At 37.4% G+C, this 21830-nt stretch overlaps 1 protein-coding gene across 1 annotated transcript in view; it reads left to right on the top strand.

Moving 5' to 3' along the window:
• The window catches only part of LOC116935273 (N-acetylneuraminate 9-O-acetyltransferase), a 56759-nt gene that overhangs the window by 26291 nt on the left and 8638 nt on the right, over positions 1 to 21830 (top strand). The window contains exons 4-5 of the mRNA XM_032942613.2: positions 16213 to 16411; positions 16467 to 16677. Coding sequence (XP_032798504.1) covers positions 16213 to 16411; positions 16467 to 16677 — 410 coding nt within the window. The remainder of the gene's footprint in view (positions 1 to 16212; positions 16412 to 16466; positions 16678 to 21830) is intronic.

Raw genomic sequence — 21830 nt, 5'->3', positions numbered from 1 at the left:
GCGACAGTATTTTGTTATAGTGGGAAATATGAATAAATTTAAAAGTTTCGCTGAAAAAGTTAGTGTTTCGTTTCACGTTATTCATCGTTTTGTTTTTTGTGTTAGTGTAAAATTATTTAGTTTTCCGAGTATGCAAATGGACTCGTAAGTGATGCAAAACCTCATTACTTAGATAAGTTAAAATTGTTAAATAGTGAGTGTTCCTATTAAATTCCCAATTCTATGTGGAAACACGGATTAGATGTTGCATAAATGTTCCCAAAATTTCTCCTCCAGACATATTCATCTCTTTGGTCGAAATCAAAAGTTATCAAAACCACTTGGAGGCCCTTAGTGCATACAAGGGTATTTCTTCTGAATCGCAGCAGGCTATTAGAGATGGCTGGGTTAGAGAGTTCATGGCAATTACTCTCGCAACCCAAGTTGTATTGATGAAGGCCAAGGTATCTTAAAGTAAAACTACATTTTTGCGAGTCTTAAAACGAGTTTTCGCATCACTTACGAGTCCATTTGCATAGTCGGAACACGACATAGTTTTAAACTAACACAAAAAACAAAATGATGAATAAAGAGAAACGAAACACAAACTTTTTCAGCGAAACTTTTAAATTTATTCATATTTCGCACAATAACAAAATACATGCATAGACAGAATCGGCCGTCAAATGCTACGCGATGAAATCAAATGTGAAAGAGATGTCGAACAGCCCTATACCGGAGGCTGTCGGCTGGCGGTCTGGAAGGTTCAACCAAGCCGGGAAGGCTCTGCAGGCCGTACTAGAATTTGCCATTGTCACCTGATCAGTATGGCGTAAGCAGGCCCAGTTTCCAAATAAAAAAATTAAATTTGTAAAAAATAAATCAGCCCTGTATCCAAGCCAACGATTTTTCCTAACTTAATATACTTGCCCTTAAATCCAGTTTAAAAAATATCACAACCTCGATCGGTTCTGACAATGTTTTTTCTGACTAACTGTGTTTTCTGTAAATAATCGTCTTTTTTATCGGCAAATACATTCCGGGCAGTACTCCACCATAGGAGCTGAGCCCAGTTAAAAAAACACAAAAAAATGCAGGTTCTGCATTGCGCTTTTTCCTGTCATAACGGTCTTTCCCTTTTTTGTTAAAATGACATTGTTATACTCAAATATCGTCTTGTATCCTCGTCGTGTTGCGCTAACAATTGAGAAAAAGTTAGCACCTCCCACATAGCAACGGGTAATCTTTAAGACATCCCAAGGATATCCGGTAGTCCAAAAGACATCCCGGACTAAAAAAAGATGTCCTTAGGATGTCTTGTTAGGGATATTTTGGTACAAGGACATGCCTGACAAAAAAAAGATGGCTTTAAGATGTCCCGTCAGGCCTACTTTTGAGACTTTGAAGACAAAAGAAGACTAAAAATGGATGGCTTAAAGACGTCCTGCCGGGGATTCTTTAGGACAAGGGCATGCCAGACAAAAAAAAGATGTCTTTTGGATGTCTTGTCGGGGATACTTTGGGACAGGGACATGACTGACAAAAAAAAGATGTCTTTAAGATGTCCCGTCAGGCCTACTATTGGGACAAGACAAAAAAAGACTAGAAAAGGATGTCTTTAATATGTCCTGCCGGGAATACTTTAGGACAAGGGCATGCCAGACCAAAAAAAGATGTCTTTTGGATGTCTTGTCGGGGATACTTTGGGACAGGGACATGACTGACAAAAAAAAGATGTCTTTAAGATGTCCCATCAGGCCTACTATTGGGACAAGACAAAAAAAGATTAGAAAAGGATGTCTTTAAGATGTCCCGTCAGGCCTACTATTGGGATAAGACAAAAAAAGACTAGAAAATGATGTCTTTCAGATGTCCTGCCGGGGATACTTTATAGAAATAAAATTCTTTGTATTTGTATTTACAATATTAATACCCAACATGGGTTGCAACCCGTTTCGGCACTTTTTTTCAGCACTTTGATTTCGTCGTTTTACAGAAACTTACTTACAAAAACATTCAAATCTATTCCTTGTACAAGATTTTTATTTCTATAATTTTCATTTATCAATGGTTTATTTATGGTTTATTTAAAAACATTTAACTCTATTCCTTGTACGATAGTAAATGTACCCTCACAGATGGTGGGTTAACGAGTACGCTTACCATGTTAGAGGGCCCGAGTTCGAATCTCGGGGAAAGTGAGTATGAAATCAGGAACAATGCACGTTGGTCTCTATATACGGAAGGTGGGTCTCGATGTAAAAGTCAAGACCTCCCACCCCCTTCTTGTATATAGTCCGCGTACTCTTCCCAGTATAAAACCGAAGCCGTGTAACTCTTGTTGGTGGACAAGAGTTGGCCACATCGGAATTACCTACTGGTCGATGGAGATTGTTCTTCCTTGTTCAGGGGTAGTCTGGCGCTAGACTCGATCTGATGTGCGATGACGCCACTTTTTTAAAAATTTTCTATGTAACTATCCGCTAGAGGGAGTCTCAAAAATTAAATGGACCTTAAACATGACAATGCTGATAAATATATCAGTTGAATAAAGTAACTAATTAAAAGATAAAATACTTACTTCACTATATACTTAACTATACAATACTATAATATATATATATATAGTTATATATACTTTAACTTCATTTGACGTTGAAGGATCTTTTTAAAGCAATTAAGGACTACTTAGAGATGTCTTTAAGATGTCCTGTCGCGGATACTTATGGACAAAGCAATTTAGGACTACATAGAGATGTCTTTAAGATGTCCTCTAAGGGACACTTATGGAGAAAGCAATTAAGGATTATATAAAGATGTCTTAAAGATGTCCTCTAAGGGATAGTTATGGACACAGCAATTAAGGACTATATAGAGATGCCTTTAAGATGTCCTCTAAGGGATAGTTATGGACAAGGCAATTTAGGACTATATAGAGATGTCTTTAAGATCTCTTGTAGGGAGCACTTATATCAGGAATTCAAAAAGATGGCATCGTTATATCTTCAAGAAGTCAAAGAGATAGCATTCAGATGTCATTAGGAAATCTTTAAGATGTCCAAAAAATGTCTTTGGTGATTCAGAAAGATTACCTAAAGATGTCTTCAGGAAGTCAGAAATATGGCATCGGGATATCTTTAAGAAGTCAGAAAGATATCATTCAGATGTCTTTAGGAAATCTTTAAGATGTCCAAAAAATATCTTTGGTGATTTAGAAAGATGACCTAAAGATGTCTTCAGGAAGTCAGAAAGATGGCTTCAGGATATCTTTAAGAAATCAGAAAGATATCATTCAGATGTCTTTAGGAAATCTTTAAGATGTCCAAAAAATATCTTTGGTGATTTAGAAAGATGACCTAAAGATGTCTTCAGGAAGTCAGAAAGATGGCTTCAGGATATCTTTAAGAAATCAGAAAGATATCATTCAGATGTCTTTAGGAAATCTTTAAGATGTCCAAAAAATATCTTTGGTGATTTAGAAAGATGACCTAAAGATGTCTTCAGGAAGTCAGAAAGATGGCTTCAGGATATCTTTAAGAAATCAGAAAGATATCATTCAGATGTCTTTAGGAAATCTTTAAGATGTCCAAAAAATATCTTTGGTGATTTAAAAAGATGACCTAAAGATGTCTTCAGGAAGTCAGAAAGATGGCTTCAGGATATCTTTAAGAAATCAGAAAGATATCATTGAGATGTCTTTTGGAAATCTTTAAGATGTTCAAAAAATATCTTTAAGTAATCAAAAAGACGATCTAAAGTTGTCTTTCATACATCCAAAAGACAAATTAAAGTTGTCCTCAAACTGTCTTGATAGACGTCTTAAAGATAGTACTAGTCCCGGACATTTGGACGAAACGAAGGAGTCTTAAACATTATTTTAAAGACATCCTTAGGACATCCCCCCTCGAGACAACCGGACATCCTTTGGATGTCATAAAGATAACCCGTTGCTATGTGGGCTATGTTGGGAACAAAAAGAACATCTGAAAGGGCACCATTATGCCAGGTATTTTCAACTAGGCATCGAATGCGTATTTCTCTAATTCCAACAACATAAAAAGGATTGTTATCCTTTCATTTTCCTCGAACTGACCATAACCCAATTTGGACAGCATGAGAGTTCTCGTTCAACTCTCTCTTTTGCCCGACATATGTCGGATTGCTCCCGAGTCCGCATACCACTTTTTGAAATCCTGTGAGAAAATGGATGACATGAAAGAGTAGTCCTCTTCCGGATAGCTTGTATCATCTTGTTTATGGTGATTGGATCTTGGTTAGTTTGCACCTAGTGATGCCCTTTCCGCGTCTTTTCTTCCCTTTTGGTATTTTTTTTCTCCAACATTTATCTTCGGGGTTAGTCGCACGTAGGTTTACAATATCCCCATTGACCATGCTAAGGTCTACTAACTTCACTTCCACTGTTCCGCTTGTGTTCTTTGTTTCACCGAATCACTGCTCCTCTCCTTCTTGATTGTGATGGCGGTCGAATACCTTTTCTTTTGAAGAAAGCTGCATCAGCTTCATCTGTTCCTTCATGTACCTTTTTCAGTGTTTCTTCAGTGATTAATCGAGAAGTGAGGTGAGTGATAGTCTTTTTGCTATCTTCAATCATACACAGCGGTTGAAGAGTACTTATTTTTCGCCATTTAAGTTTTTTCTGTGCACTGAACAGTACTTCAAAATTTAAGTAGGGATTTTAGCGTACTGAAATAAGAAAATAACAAACTTTTATTCGTTTTTACCATACTTAAACTAAAATGATTATACTTATCACATTGAATATACTTAAAAAAATAGTAAGTTTTTAGATAAGTGTTTTTAAAGGAATTAAGTTCTTAAAAAAAAGTGCCATAAGTCAAAGTACTTTATTTTTATTTATGTACTTTAATATTTGTAAGACAAAAACTTTTCATTTAGTTTTTTATGGAAAAGCAAGTGCTTTCATACTTATATTTTAATTTTCCATCGCCTATACGTTACCTCACACACTCATATTTCTCAATTATCTCACATTTTTTTGAGGAAACAAAAACTTTTTCTAAGTTCTCATTCGAAACCCTAATAAATATAGAAAAATAAAGAATAATTTATATGAGTGTATAGCTGATGTGGTTAGAGCGGCTGACTAGCGATGCTGATGTCGCATAAATGTACAGTATTCAATCGCCACCGAAGACTGTCTTTTTTTCGTTTTTAAGTGTACTTACATTCTTAAATACACTCTCAATTTTTGATTTCTACCTTTTTCCTACTTTTCGGCCACCATGCGTAGTAGAACGAAAAAGGTAGAGAAATGGTAGAAAATTTTGTTTACTTTTAGCTAGTAGGGGAATGGAAGATGACTTACCATATGGTAGACAAATGCGTGCCTACCATAAAGTAAGAATAAGCAGACGAAAACGCAAAATCACAACAAAAATGGAGAGACGATTCCCAAGTAAATATGCACTTTTTGTTGGAATATAACAAAACAAAACTTGGGAAGCAAACAAACTTTCTTCTGATGACTTACAGGTTAATTTTACTTCCCCTTTTTAAATTTGTCATATTTTATTTGACTTTATACAACTATTTTCACTTTGGCTTTTTAAATTTGTTATTGAACATTAACATTTCCTTTGTTATTTTGAAATATTTGTGTTAAATTAGCGATTAAAAATGAAAAAGATAGAAATTATAGTTTAAAATTAATATATAATTATTAAAAGTAGGATTTTATTATTAACAAATACTCAAATGTCTTAAATGTAAACATACTTTAGTTTTCAGTCAGAATTTTTTCTAAGTTCTTAACTGAATCCTCGAAATAGTCAGGAAAATGTTTCAACAATTACATGTTAAAATAGCTGAGTGGTTAAGGCGGTTGACTGCGAACTTCAGTAATATGTCTTTCCGTGTTCGATCCCACGCCGAAGTCTTTTCTTTTTTTCCGTTTTTGTCAATGGTAGACTAGTCTACCATTGCAAATGGTAGGCAGATGGTAGAGGATCTACTTTACCCTATTTTTTAAAAATCGACGGTTTTCCGTCCAAATGGTAGCAGTTTCTACCAAAAAGTAGCATGTTTCATTTCGCTACCAAATGGTAGCCAAAAGCAGTGAAAAAGTAGGAATCAGAAATTGAGAGTGTGGGTCCTGTTGCGGTTGGGCATTTCTTGCTGCATCTGGGGTGATTCTGGTCGAGGGTAAGTTGTTGGATGGTATACCATGAGCGGCTGTGGTTGGGGCTGACTTCATGTAGCAGCGGCGTATGAAGCACCGATTACGGCAAAATAGGCGGCTGGCTGGCGTTTTTGATTAAATAGTCGCGGAACGGTCGGATCTCGACTATCACGCCGGGAGTGGTTCAGCGCTTTGAGATGTGATGCTGGATGGCTACATGATCTCCTATAGCGAGCGGTGGCAGCGGTATGGCCATTTTGTTTAAATGGGCTGTGTGGAGAAATTGTGCTCGACGGACACGCTGTTCCAAGATTGGTGGCTGCCTTTAGCCATTCTGGAGCAAAAGCGCGACGCTGTGCCGGCAGGAAATCTCGAACTGGCCGGTTGAAGACCAGCTGTGCCGGTGTAGCTCAACCGGAGATAGGCGCGTTACGGTAGTGAAGGAGCCCCTTGTTGAATTTTTCGGCATCAAAGGATCCAGCTGTCCAGGACCCGTGGATTAACTTGTTCATACTCTTGACTGTGACTTCCGCATATTCGTTCGACTGCGGGTATCCGGCGGAAGAGGTGCCATGGCCTATTTCCCAGTCACGCAGGAATGAAGTAAACGCATCGGATGTAAACTGGGTTCCACCGTCTGACCAAAATTTAACGGGGGCTCCCGCGCCGAAAGAAAGAATGAACGGACGGCGTCGACGGCTTTGCGCGCGGACGTGTTTTTGTCGGAGAAAGGGAAAACTTGTGGCCACCCGCTGAACTGGTATGCCAAGATGAGAAAATCCCGACCATTGTGGCTATCGAAGTCTGCGTGGATGAATTCAAAAATACGGGATGCTTTCTGATGGGGTAATAGCGGTTCCGGTGGGTGTGATGGGAGATACTCAGCGCATGGTGGGCAGGTACGGGCCACGGTTACAATGTGATTGTCCATTGACGGCCAGTACATTTTTTGTCGGGCACGCTGGCGCAGCTTTGTTGTGCCTTGGTGTATCAGAAGTTTTTGGAGAACGTTGTGGCGGATGGTTTCAGAAACGAAAACTCGGGCGCCGACGGCGATCAGTCGATCATCTTTGTCGATCGCCAGTTCGCTCCTTACACACCAGAATGGGCGAAGGGGCAGTGGTAAGTTGCACTTCTCGTTCGGGAAGCCGGTTTGAATCATAATTGCACGTAGAGCGATCATGACTGGGTCGATTGTCACGGTGGCTGCTACCTTTGCGAGGAGGGGGTCGGTAGTGTTGGCGTCAGATCCGGTAACCGCACTGATAAGGTTGATGCGTACTCTGGTTGCAAATGAAGTAGGACCCTCTCCAAATTCGTCTGCTGGGAAGGCAGAATCAATTGGGGCACGGGAGAGTGCGTCGGCGATAGCGTTTGCTTTCCCGGGGACCCAACTGGCGTGGAAGGCGTAGCGCTGCATTTTTAACGTAGGCGAAGGATCCATGGATTTTTCCGTTTGTCCAGGTTGTAATCGTTACACAGCAGCGGTAACCTACTTTAATGTAAGTATTTCAGTAGGAAATTTCCTACTGATTGATTAAGTAGGTCGAAAATCTACTAAATTTGCAATTTTCTTACTTAAAACGAGTTCCCAAGTCACTTACTGTAAATTGCAAATACTTATATGTGGTTATGCTACTTACACTTACCATCCCAATTATAAATAAGATGGGAAATGGCATTTTAAGTATGAAACATTCGAAATAAGTATGCTTTAATTCAAGTATCTTTATTCAAGTTTTGCGAAACATACTTTACCCATTTTTAATACTTACATTTAAAAGCTGCATCAAAATTAAGTATCGTTTCCCCAAATTTAAGTACTTTTTATACCATATAAGTTCTTTAGTTAAGTACCTTGCACAGTAAAGCAGGTTGACTAAATCAAAGTCGTTAAAATTGCAAGTATCTTGTAACTCTGACGAATTTTGATGATCAAACACTATTCATGAACTGTCAATTGAAAATCCAGCAACTTTTTTTGAACACATCAAATTCCATCACAGGAATACCGGGAAGTTTATAATGTTGCACTGTTAAAAAAGGTAATGATTTTCGGTAGATAATTGAACATTATTCTTTCTGTCTTTTTCTATTTCAACTAAGAAAAAGACATTTAATTTAATCAAATTAATATTAGTATAAATTTATTCAAATTATAACTATAAACTTCAAAAATTTTATCAATCGGTGGTGTTTGATTACAGAATTTCAGCACGTAAAATCAAATGATACCATTTCTTAAATATTTTTCCAAAAATTTTTCTATCACCCAACAGGCCTTTATAGTATTTGACGTTATGTTTGCAAATAATTTATCATCGAGTGTAGCTCAGTGGTAAAGCATCGGATCAAGATTCAAAAGGTCTGATGTTCGAATCCCGTAGTCTACAGCATATTTTTTCATTTCTGAACCCCATTTATGGACATACCTTAATTACCACAACAAATTTTGATATGATAGAAGTCATTTGCTGAATTTTTGACTAAAGATTATATAATTGCCCTATAGAAAAAAAAGTGTGCGAATGAATTTTAAGTAGGCTAGACCCTTTATTGAGCCTACTTAACTACTTACAACATTCTTACATGAAACAGGTTTTTTTAGTAGGAAATCTCGTGTAAGTATGGGCGGAATTTAAGTATCCAAAGCCATGTAAGAGATCCTGGCAACTCTTAAGTAGGAAACAATAAGTAGGGAGCCGCTGCTCGTCATCAGTCGGGACTAGCGGGCGGTGGTCGGTGATGAGTTGGAATGTCGGGAAGCCCTCAAGGAATGGCCGACATTTTTGCATGGCCCATGCGGCTCCCAGGCATTCCAACTCTATCATGGCATATCGTGACTCGGCTTCAGAGAGGAAACGAGACCTGGCCTGGATTACTTTCCATTCCTAGTTGTGGTTCTGTTGGCGGAGGATGAATCCGGGTCCGCGGAGGCGGGAAGCGTCGCCTTGGAGGACCGTAGGCAGTGCTGGATCGTAGAAGGATAGTTCGGCGGAAGCTGATAATGTCGCATGTGCTGCTAAGAATGCGGATTGATGTTGCGTCGTCCACTCCCACTGAAAACATTTCTTTAACAGGGGGTCAAGAGGTGAAAGTGCCACTGCTACGTTGGCAGAGAAATGTCCAACTTGTTGGCACTGGCCGTGGAATGCCCTCATTTCACTGACGTTTTAAGGGGCTGGGAACTCGCTGATGGCGGACAGAAGACCAGGGTTTGGGCGGAAGCCCGTCCTGCTTAAGATAAATCCGCCGAATAGCACCGACGGCTTTTTGATTTGAAGTTTCTGAAAAGACGAGGACGTCTTCAATGATGCGGCGGCAGTTTGGGAGGTGTCAAACACGGATGAAATGAGTCTAGGGGAGAATGGGGGCAATTGATACACTTTTTGGTTTTTTGTATTTCTTGAAAAAAAAACTGAAAAATTTAATATAAAAATTATAGAGAATTGTAGCCTATTATCTCAGCTACTAAACGATATTTTTTTTAATGAAAAAAGATTAATTTTAATAGTAATAAATTGTAAAAAACTGAGGTTGCTTCGAGTGTTTCAATTGCCATGGTAGCAGGGCAATTGAAACGGTGTGTCGACGCAATTGCAACGTGGGTTTTCCCATAAGGAACCTTCTTTATACCCATATAAAATGAAAATCACGATATCTCAGCAGCCACAACTGCTAGTGTGATCAAATTTTACCAATAGGTACAATGCGATTTACAGATTTTTAAAATATGCTTAAAGTAGATCGTAATTTAGTTTAAAATATTTAAATAATTTAATTTAAAAAAAACCATTAAGCAACATGATTTTTTTAATAAATCCCAAACAGCAAATACAAGTATTATAGTTGTGTTAACATGATGATTTACATTTTTTTAAATGAATTACGTCAAATACTTGCAAAAAAAATGCAACCACTCAGACAGGGAATATAAACAAAGTGTTTCCATTTCCCTGCAATAGGGTCATCGTTACATTTAATTATTTAAAATTATTTAAGAAGGCACGGAAAAATTAAATGACATTATATTGTAGAAAAATGAATTGCAAATCATCTGAAACTAATTTTATTACTAAAGCGTAGCGTTTTAGGGGTTAAAACAAAAAAATTGAAAACGCAAATTTAACAGACGGAGAACAAAAAACAGTTTTTTCGAGATATCTTAAAAAGTTTTGAATACAAAAACTCGTAAATTTTTCTAAACTTGTAAACCTCCTCATTCTATTAACCCTAATTTTTTCAAGAAAATTCCTCCTATACGGCGAGAGAAACAATTTTTGTTTCAATTGCCCTGTTTCTCAATTGCCCCCACTCTCCTCTACTGTAGTCGTCCCCTGCGTGGCTTACTCCATATGGTAGGTGGCGGTACATGTGCCGGCCGAAAGGTGTAGAGAAAGTTGTCATTTCGGCTGACTCGTCATCCAGGACTACCTGGTGGTAGCTCTTAAGAACGTCGATGATGGTCAAGAACTGCATCCCGGCCGGGATGGTCCTGACCGCTTTGTACGGCGTGGCGGTTTCAAATTTGAGCCTGATGAATGGATGATGTACCGGTTGAGGGTGGTAAAATCCCCGCAGACTCGAATGCAACCGTCCTTCTTTGGGGCGATGACGATGGGGTGGATCAAAGCTGTTGGGGTTTCGACCTTTTCAACGAAGTCTTGCTCTTCGAGGGCGTCGAGCTCTTTTTTCAGACGCGGGAGCAAAGGGACCGCAACTTGCCGTGAACCTCTCATAGCGGACGGAGTGGCTCCTTCTACTAATGTGAAATGGCATGGGGGTCCAGCCATTGGCCGGCAGACCCCGTCGAATATGAGTGGGTGGGCTGCCATCAGGCACCGAAAGTTTTCTCCCTTTTGTTGTTCTGTCGGATGTGGGGAGGCTGAATAAACCCGCCAATGCGGGTAGTCTGCAGGTAGGATGCCGAGTTGTTTCTGTGTTTCCTTGGATAGACCGGGTTGCTGGAGGTTGTGTAGGACGTGGATGGTCGTTAGCATGGTTGCGAACTGGTTCCGGACCTCACTTTGATGTTTGCCTGAAAACTGCAAAATGAAGTAATTTTGTCCCCTGTAGTCATTACCGCTCGAAGAGAGTCGGGGCGAAGGGCAGTTTTGCTGAAAAGCTTTTCATGTAGGGAGCGTGGCACGGCGTCTATCGAGGTGCCGGTGTCGGGCAGGAAGTGTACTTCTGTGACGACACTGCAGCCTACTGGCGTAAGGTCGACGCCAATGAGTTCGCCTGTCTATATAAGTGTCCTAGTTTCCCGCAGCATCCGCATTCTTTGCTTCTGGTTGGGCAGTCTGCTCTAGGGTGGAACGTGCCTGATCCACAATTCCAGCATCCGTTAGGTGGGGCACCTGTTGGTGGGCCCCGTCATGGGACGCGTTACTGTGTTTGGTGCGATGTGCGAGAGGTGTGTTTTGCGTCCGGCTTGCTGTTTTGCTTGAGTTGCTGTACTGATGCTGTTTCACTTTGACGTGGGTTAGACTCCTGCATGAGGGTTGCCTCGACGGTGCGGAGTGTTGTAAAAGCTTGCTCGAGGTTTAGCGTGGCCCTCTTTTAGAGTAGTTTCCGTCGGACGTCGTCGTCATGGACGCCATAGATAATCTGGCCCAGCAACCGCGTGTCTTGGCATTTGTTGCAGCAGTCTGCGTCAAACTCGCACTTCCGAGCGAGATCACGCAACTCACTCACCCAACTGTCCCCGGATTGTTTCTCCCGTGGAAGGCGAAGAGAGAACTGCTGGCACCACACATGGCAGTTTCTGCCGGCGTTACATCGCTCCTTGAGCTTGGCCATGATGATGTCAGGGTTGGCGAGCTCTATGTCCAACAAACCCATTGTGCAAATGGCTTGGAGCGTGGCGCGTGACAGACATGACAAAAGGATGTTGGCCTTATAAGCGGTGCGGTCGGTTTGCGGGAGCACGGTGTCAATAGTGGACAGTGCGAGGAAAATTGACCATTGGCGTTTCCAAAGCTCAAATGAATCTTTAAATTCGTCAAAGTCGAATTGCGGTGGGGTGCCGTAGGGTCTAAAGGCCTTGGGGGGCATGGTGATGATGGCGAAGGGAATATGTGCGGGGGTCTAAGTGTCGTGCCAATGAAGTGTATGACGGACCAGTGTAAGTTCGATGTGTCATGCACTATATCTAGGTGACTTGGCGGCCTATGCCGTTGAAAATAAAGGACTAAATGCCTGCACGAAGAAGATACACGTGGTGGGAGTGCTGTGCGCAACGAGCGCTCCTTGTAGGCGGTGAAGAGGTAGTGCTGTGCGCAGCCACGCGGTTACCGGTCTGGGTGATTCACAAGCGATGCCAAGGTTTGTCGGGGAAGGCTGGATAAACTTTGCACTCGAATACTACTGCTTACTGTTTATGCGGGTATGAAGATGAGAGAAAAAAAAAACAAATAACCAACTGCGCCATGGAATGAAGTCTGAGTGAGAGCGATCTTTGTATTTGTTTCGGGCACTAAATTACATGGGAATTCTCACTTAGCTAGGTCTGTGCAGCAAGGCCCGCCTCACAGGGGCAACTCCATCTCGTTCAGGGGCCTGAACGCTGTCAGGCAAAACATGACGACAACTCCTGTTAGGGTTCAGGTCCCTGGCCTCAATTTGCAGCAAGAGATAGGCAGCTCAATTCGCTATACTAGCGCAACTTGCCTTACGCATTCAGTTGCAACTCCATCTCGTTCAGGGACCTGAACCCTGTCAGGCAAAAACACAAAACCCCCGAGCCGTTATTTTTTTGTTTTGTGTTTGTTATTATTTATGTTTATTGTTGATTTTTCTTTCTGTTTCCTTTCCGTAATACAATGCCTTTTAACTTTATAATTTTGTTTTCATTTATTAGAATATTACTTAATTAAGCAACGGTATAATTTCATTAAAATTACTGTAATAATTGTGAATTTCCACTCATGGGCATTCGGGTAGTGGAACCGGTTCCAAAACCCGATATCATTACTGTGTACCCTATTTGACTTGTTTTTTGCAATACATCATAGTTTTATTTATTTTCCTTCACTTGCACACCCATTTTAAGTTAAGGCTGGGCCATATCTTTTAAAGTGGGTATTTTAAACGAAAGAAAAACGCTTGATAAGCACCTACCCGAGTAATGACCCATCAGCTATTTTTCAGGTAGGTAGGTCGGTGCGGTTTAACGTGTCTCGGGTAATCCCTCTATCACAGTACACAAAATTAAAATAGCTTTATAGGTAACAATATTAGGAGTTGCACAGGGGACACCCTTTATCCTTTACCCGGGCAGCATTGCCAGGTCATTCCACTCCTCAAGTTTTGTTTTGTCAGTTGCCAACAAAAAGTGCAATGTTTAGTTGAATGGCATCTCGATTTTTGTTGTAATTTTGCGTTTTCGTCTGCTAATTCTTACTTTATGGTAGAAATGGATTGGTCTACCAAATAGTAGATCATCTGCCATTTCTCTATTTTTTCTAAAATTTTCTATCTTTTCTCTACCTTTTTGGTTTTTCTACGTAGCCGAAAAAAAGCCAGAAATTTCGAATATAGACCTACTTAATAGACACCAAACTAATTGAAAGAATTTAATATTCAACATATCTCTCAAATGTGTCACATCTCCCACATTTTCTTATGTGAATCTTAAAATGTGAAGTTTAAATTAATTAAAACATCCCGAAACATCGATGTAGGGGAGGGTGGGGCTAGTTGGCAGGAGGGCAAGTAGGCAATTCTTAATTTAGAAGAATTATGTGCAAAAGATTTTATTGAAATAACTCTTGGTCAAAGATGTTTATCGTCCGCACATTTGTACAAAGTTTTATAGTTTTATCGCAAATAGTTTAGGAAATAGAAAATAACGAAATTTTTTGCGTCAAATCCACAATAGTTGCGTGCTTGGTATTCATCAATTATATCTTTTCTTGGTATGCATATAATATTTAAAAAATATACGTATTAAACAAAATGTTGTCCTCTATTGAACTGTAACAATGGATTTGTTTTCATCAGTTATAAATGAGTAACAAACATTGTTATTTGAATAAACCCCAGGTTGGGGCAAGTTGATACATTGCAACATGGGGCTTGTCGGCACATGCATTATACATGCACATCTATATTATATTTATATTTTTTTACATTTCAGGCTATTAATCTTTATGTAAGCTATCACAACTATTTCTGAGTTTCCCACTCTGAAATAACTATAGAATTTTCATTTATTGTAATGTTATCCTAGTTTGTTTAAAACATCAACATTTGACTGAAATTCCCATTTGAAATACATGGGGCCAAATTACCCCACCACCACTTCCAACTTACCCCGTTAGAGGGACATGTAGGCAATTTTTTTTAGCTTTTTGAATGTTGATTTCGATATGAAATCTTTAACGTAGATCAAATTAAAAATAGCACGAGAAAGCTGGTTATCTAAACTTTCTTTTACATATTTTCGGATGTCGAAATTTGAAAAATCTTGAAACGAGAGGAGAAAATAAAAACCTTTACCAACTAGCCCTACCCTTCCCTATAATGGTCCCACCAACGGAGGTCTGTGAACTGTAACCAGTGGCTTTCCCGCCATTGCTAACGGTAACAAATGTAAAAAAAATAATAATAAATATTTGATAGAGGTTTACGATATGGGTTGAACGGTGCACCAAATAAACCCCACTGCAAAATCTAATCAACCGATAAAATTGGGTCGATCACCAACCCATCAAATAATGTAGCGCCGAGCGCTAACAGTCACTAGAAAATTTGACTCCCATTCTTCAACTGTCAACTGTTGGTTACAAAAATCTTCGACTCAAGAATATGGCCAAGTACAAAGATGGCGGTGGACCTTTGGAATTTTACCATCTTGAAAATTTTAATGGCCGCCCCACTATTCAGCCATCTTAAGCCCCATTTATGGTTCACACGGCCGCGCGGTGTTCTGGAAACTCGCTTAGAGGAAAACCCTGCATTGCAATTGTACGATGACGAGTTTTAAGGCGCGTTTTGGATCATTCGCAATTGGACTCATCCGAAACCGAAAAATTTCGGATTTCAGCTGAGTGTCGTCTGCAAATTCATCCGAAATTAAGGACCGCCCAAAAAACATGTTGAAAAGTTTATTTAAAAATAGGAGGAGCCTATTCCAACTTTAACGAATACATTAATACACTTAGGGGCGTTTTAAAAATAAACATAAAATACCACACGAATCAGCGTGAAAAATTGAGTTGACCCATATTTAATAAACCTAAATCCCTTATTCGTGCAATGACCTAATTCATCTCAAATTGAGCTAAATTGAATATTTTAAAAATAAAAAAACCAAAAAATGCACAATAAAAAATATTTATGGCTCCCCCATCACCTCCCACGGAAGCAATCTCTTTTCCTACGTTTAGTTTTTTACTGTCTAATGCGGCTGTCATGCAAAAGTACATTTATTATTATGTTAATAAATTTTTTTATACATAAAAAAGAATAAAAGAAAACTTCACCGGAATAGGCTAGAAGATTGAGGCTGAAAACTTCTAGAAAACTGTTTTATTATTATTATTCCGTGATTTAATTATTACTTTTCATAGTGTTGATTATTTGTATGTAATAGTATAAAAAAGGATTTTAATTAAAAATAATAGATTGGTTTGATATATTCTTCTGCTATTTGCTAACAACCTCGTAAAAGAGGAGGAGCCAAAATCTAGAGGTCAATAGTGAATTGGGAAGCTGAAGTGAAAATAACAGTAGGGGGAAATGAATTTCAGCTAAAGTGAATTCAAAAATGGCATTCACGCAAAAACGGAATTTAAAAAAAAAATCGTAATTCATCTTTTTTCACCAAAATACGCCTTTATTTTTTCTCTTCCAAAATTTAAGTGTCTGGTTTTTAAAGAGTAACTTACGCCTACTGATTTTTGTACAATGCCTCCCAAGAAAAATATTTTGTGAAGCTAAGCTGATTTGCTTACAAACGAATACTTTTTACCGGAATTTGATCAGTTTTTTACAGGGAAGTACAAAAAATATATTTTGTGTTTCAATTGTCTCAAACTTCAAGTGTTTTTGGTTTTAATTATTTTCAGCTGATTCCCGATTACGATATGAAAACGAAACCAAACCCAATGCCAGATTTTATTCATGAGGATGTGGATTTCATCAGTGACATCCTTGGAATACGGGTTTCATTCTATTGGCGCCCTCTTATCACAAATAACCTGACAGACACTTTGAGACTTTGGGTTTCACCAAATGAAACTACACGGCCATTTATGATTGTCCTGAGTATGCAGCTCAATATCAAAAATTTTTAGTAAATGACAGATATGATTTTTATTAGGTATGGAATTACATCACATGCTAAAAAATAATGGTGGCGGCTATCAGCTATACCTAAACAAATTAAAGGAACTAAGCTCAATATTGGGTCAATTTGGTAACATTAGCCAGATTATATGGTTGCACCAATACCCGACAATTGATCCCAAACATAACGAAATATATTCCGAAAAAATATACCGCTACAACGAGGATATTCGACAAATATTAAAGTAAAAACCAGCTCTACATGATTACTCGATCTGCCTCAAAAAAAAAAAAAAATGGGTGTACAGAAGCCGCGAATTTCTTTTTTTAAATAGTACAATGGACAAAAATTTGTCGAGCAAGATGGCTTCATGTAAACAGTCCTATTAGATATTACCTTCTTTTATCCATCCCATAAAAACATTGAAAGGCTTAATTTACTGGAAACGTACAAAGGGTATAGATTTATTGCTAATCATCCTATATACTATGTCACATGTCAAAAACTAAATGGGAGCGTCAAATGTTTCCGTTGCCTAAAGGGAGGTGCCAAGTTTTGGAACATGGCGGGCGGAAGCGGGCCACTGAAATAGCGTTTTCCTGTAAGGATATTGCTATAATCGACGAATAATCCAATTTGAAAATTTAAGTTATTAGAAAACATAATATGGAAACAAGAAATTTAACGTAACATAAAGATAATATATAGGGGAGAGTGGGGCTAGTTGGCAGGAGGGCAAGTTTGCAATTCCTAATCTAGAAGAATTGTGTTAAAGAGGTTTTATTGAAATAAGTCATAGTCAAAGATGTTTATCGTGCGCACATTTGTGCAAAGTTTTATAAATTTATCCCAAATAGTTCAGGAAATAGAAAATAACGAAATTTTTTGCGTCAAATCCACAATAGTTGCGTGCTTGAGCGCTTAATTTTTCATATTTTGACACCCAAAAAATTGTAAAAGAAAGCTCAGATAACCAGCTTTCTCGTGCTATTTTTTTATTTGATCTACGTTGAAGAATTCATATCGAAATCAACGTTCAAAAAGCTAAAAAATTTGCCTACATGCCCCAATAACGGGGTAAGTTGGCCCCATGTATTTCAAATATGGATTTCAGTGAAATGTTGATGTTGTAAACAAACTAGAATAACATTACAATAAACAAAAATCCTATAGTTATTTTAGAGTGGGAAATTCAGAAATAAGTTGTGATAACTTACATAAAGATTAATAGCCTTAAATGCAAAAAATAAAAAATAATATACATAATTCAGGCAAACATTTCACAGGTGAACATCGTATTAAGTGAAATACCTAAAATTTGCCAAATTTTGGCCTCTAATCCATACCACTGTTCACCATAAGTCATATCTAGCAAAAATTCGACTTACAATTCCCAGACATTTTGACAGGCCATGTACTATACATATGCATGTATAATGGCTATGCCGACTTGCCCCATGTTGCAATGTATCAACTTGCCCCAACCCGGGGTTTATTCAAATAAAAATTTTTATTATTCCTTTGTAATTGATGAAAACAAATCCATTGTTACAGTTCAATAGAGGACACAATTTTCTATAAAACTATTATTTTTTAAAAATTATATGCTTACCAAGAAAAGATAAAATTGATGAATACCAAGCACGCAACTATTGTGGATTTGACGCAAAAAAATTCGTTATTTTCTATTTTCTAAACTATTTGGGATAAATTTATAAAACTTAGCACAAATGTGCGCACGATAAACATCTTTGACTATGAATTATTTCAATAAAACCTCTTTCACACAATTCTTCTAAATTAGGAATTGCAAACTTGCCCTCCTGCCAACTAGCCCCACTCTCCCCTACTGAAGTGGCTAAGTGGTAGAATACATGCCTACGAACCTGTAGGTTCTGCGTTCCAATTCTGTAGACGTACAGTATGTTCCAAAAAAATCCGACCACCCTTTTCAAATAAAAATGCACCCTATTGTCAAATAGCACAATTGCATCGAGTTTTAGGCCAGTATTGAAGCAAATGGTAAAATGTGGAAAAACCATGTAAGAAATTGCCATGGAAACGAGACAACTATTAGTTAGCTCGCATCCTTACATCAGTGTGTGCTGGGAATACTTGCCGTTAGGCATAGCCAAGAATTTTACAAAATTTTATGATTTTTTACTCTACTGGTCTACGCGAGACAGACTAAAGGAATGGAAATCTCGTTTCTATGGCAACCAGACATTTATTTGAGGCGGATTTGCTCAACTCCCAAAACAAAAGAATACTTTTATTATATCATTATAAAATTATAATAATATAATTTAAATTACTATTTATAAAAAAATTTCCGAAATAAAATAATATATTAATTTCTATTTCTGAATATTAGATTTATTTTTTATAATAGTAAATTATTAGGCATTCTTTTGTTTTGAAATTTTTTTATTAAAAGAATACTTAATAAGTCACTACTATAATTAATATATTTAATATATATTATTAATTCCAATTGTTATTTTTTAAAAAATTTTGAATTTATGATTTATATTATATTATTATAATTTAATAATGATATAATTAAAGTATTCTTTTGTTTTTGTTGGTTAAGCAAATCCGCCTACAACAAATGTTTGGTTGCCACAGAAACGAAACTTCCGTTCCTTTAGTCTGTCTCGCGTAGACCAGTAGAGTAAAAAATCATAAAATTTTTTAAAATTCTTGACTATGCCTAACGGCAAGCCACTTACTTAGTTTCTTACTTAGTTTTTATAGGCTACTGAAAAATTCAGTAACTTGAGGTTAATTTTTGGAAAAAAGAGTTAGCCGTGCTAGGATTTGAACCATGGACCTTTAGATTCACTGTATTATACTTTACCGCTGCGACACTTCAGTTTGTAATGAAAGAACTAATTTAGCTAAAAATCGTGATAAGATAGATAAAGTGATTGAAAATTTTCGAAAAATTTTTTGATACATTTACAAACATGTGATTTTGCAGCTAACCAGCTAAAGTTTTTAATACATTGAAAAGTAATGATCGTACAAAATGTATTTCATAAAATTTAAGTGGCATATATTTCAGAAATTAAAGAAAATTAACATAAAAAAATTTTAAGCGTGGTTCAAAAACCCAGAAATCCCTTAGATTAAATAACTGATTTGTAGTTATAACTAGTAACTTAGTTCAGGCAACCTGTCATGAGATGGGCTTGTGTTTGCCAAAAAATAGTTAGCCTTATTGCTAAATTTAAGTTTGGTTCCTTAAGATTAACAAATGTTTTTGAGAACGAAGAAATTTTAGTCACCGATACTTGTGAAAAGGTGATGTAACCAAATATAGGGATTTTGTAAAATTGTCATTACATATTAGACCTAGTCTACCTAACAATAGAGGCCATTATTTAACAGTGCAGTCGATGCATTTCATATGATTAAAATGACTGATTGTATATGTTGACTTGAAATCAAAACCTGACCGATTGGGCACTTTCAAAGATTTGCCAGTTTTTAAACCAAGGTGACATCAGTTTGCCGTATTATTGTAATAATAAGTATTAATAGCCAAAGTCCTAATATTATTGTACAATATCATTTTAAAATATTAATTAATCCTAATTTAAAAATTGTTAGTTAATCCTAACATCAGTAATTCAGTATGCTACGCAGGATACTTTAATATTTTAAATACTTAAAAAGCATTTTGTCATACTAAAAAAAATTTTTCAATGCTTAAAATCGATAGGATAGGTATGAAATTGGGTTTCAGTAGGGGAATAAAAATTTTAAGTATCTTTTTTCAAAATCAGGTATCATTTAAGGATACTTAATTTTTTCAGTAGCTTTTTCCTACTGAAAGACCCTTAATTAAGTATTCAGTCGCTGCTGTGCAATAGTTGCGTGCTTGGTATTTATCAATTATATCTTTACTTGTTATGCATATAATTAAAAAATGAATATTATAGAAAATGTGGTCCTCTATTGAACGGTAACAATGGATTTGTTTTAATCAAATATAAATAAGTAATAAATATTGTAATTTGAATACACCCTGGGTTGGGGCAAGTTGATACCTGGCAACATGGGGCATGTCGGCATATGCCTTATACATGCATATGTATAGTACCTGGCTTGTCCACACGTCAGTGAATTGTTAGTCGAAATTTTGCTAGATTGACCATTGACTTATGGTGAACAGTGGTGTTCATAAGACACCAAAATTGGACACATGTTAGGTGTGTTTCACTTTCTATGATGATCACCTGTGAAAACTTTGCCTGAATTGCGTATATTATTTTTTTTTTATTTTTTGCATTTAAGGCGATTAATCTTTATGTCAGCTATCAGAACTTATTTCTGAGTTTCCCACTCTGAAATAACTATAGGATTTTCCTTTATTGTATTGTTATTCTAGTTTGTTTATAACATCAACATTTGACTGAAATTCCTATTTGAAATACAAGGGGGCTACTTACATTACTACAACTGCCATCTTCCCCGTTAGAGGTGCATGTAGAAAATTTTTATTAGTTTTTTTAACGTTTCTTTCGATATGAATTCTTTAACATACACCAAATTAAAAAATAGCATGAGAAAGCTGGTTATCTGAATTTTCTTTTACATCTTTTCGGATGTCGAAATATGAAAAGCTAAAGAAACGAGAGAAAAAAGTTAAAAAAATCGTAGCAACTAACCCCACCCTCCCCTACTCCCGGTCTCTTCTAAGTTTTCCTTTAAAAGCTTGTTTACTTTATCCTTTTTTTGCAAAATTAACTTGCATTTTTCATCTTTGTGAAGAGAAAAGAAAGTTTTTTTTCGGCACCATTTTTTTGGCCAAAACTCCGTTTAATATACATAGAACATTGCACCTCCATTTTTGCGAGCAACTAAATCCGTTTAGTGGCATATTTGTACGTTTTTTCTGGTCTTTTAAAATATAAATCAAGCTTCTACTAATGAAGACAAAAGGGAAAGCCAAATTATACGGAACGCTAAAATAACCCCCTTATTTCTAAATTACCAGAGGAATCGTGTAAACGATACCGAAGGGTAATTATAATTGTAATAGGAATAAATGAAGCGAAGACCCTAAGGGTGTAGACTTATTTTATTCAGCTGTTTAAAGATAACCAAAAATGTTTCGCTCCCTTTTTACGACCTGGATACGCCCCCTTACACTCAGACTTATTGAACCTCTTTCAGGCTTCCTTGAAGACCCGACCCTGTCCCCGCTTATGTAGAGGGGTACACAACAAGCGTTTCCCGTAGCTATTGCTTGGGTTACTGTTTGGGGTACCGATCTGGAGGGTGTAAGACACGATCATAGAACAACTGCGGAAAAAAAGCAAAATAACAAGAAACAAGAACAACGAAACTAACTAGCACCAACAACAACAACAACAAATACATATGCAT

Source organism: Daphnia magna, unplaced genomic scaffold, assembly GCF_020631705.1.
Source record: "Daphnia magna isolate NIES unplaced genomic scaffold, ASM2063170v1.1 Dm_contigs021, whole genome shotgun sequence".
NCBI lineage: Eukaryota > Metazoa > Arthropoda > Branchiopoda > Diplostraca > Daphniidae > Daphnia > Daphnia magna.
The sequence above is the reverse complement of the archived record's forward strand: the minus strand, read 5'-3'. Positions and strand labels throughout refer to the sequence as shown.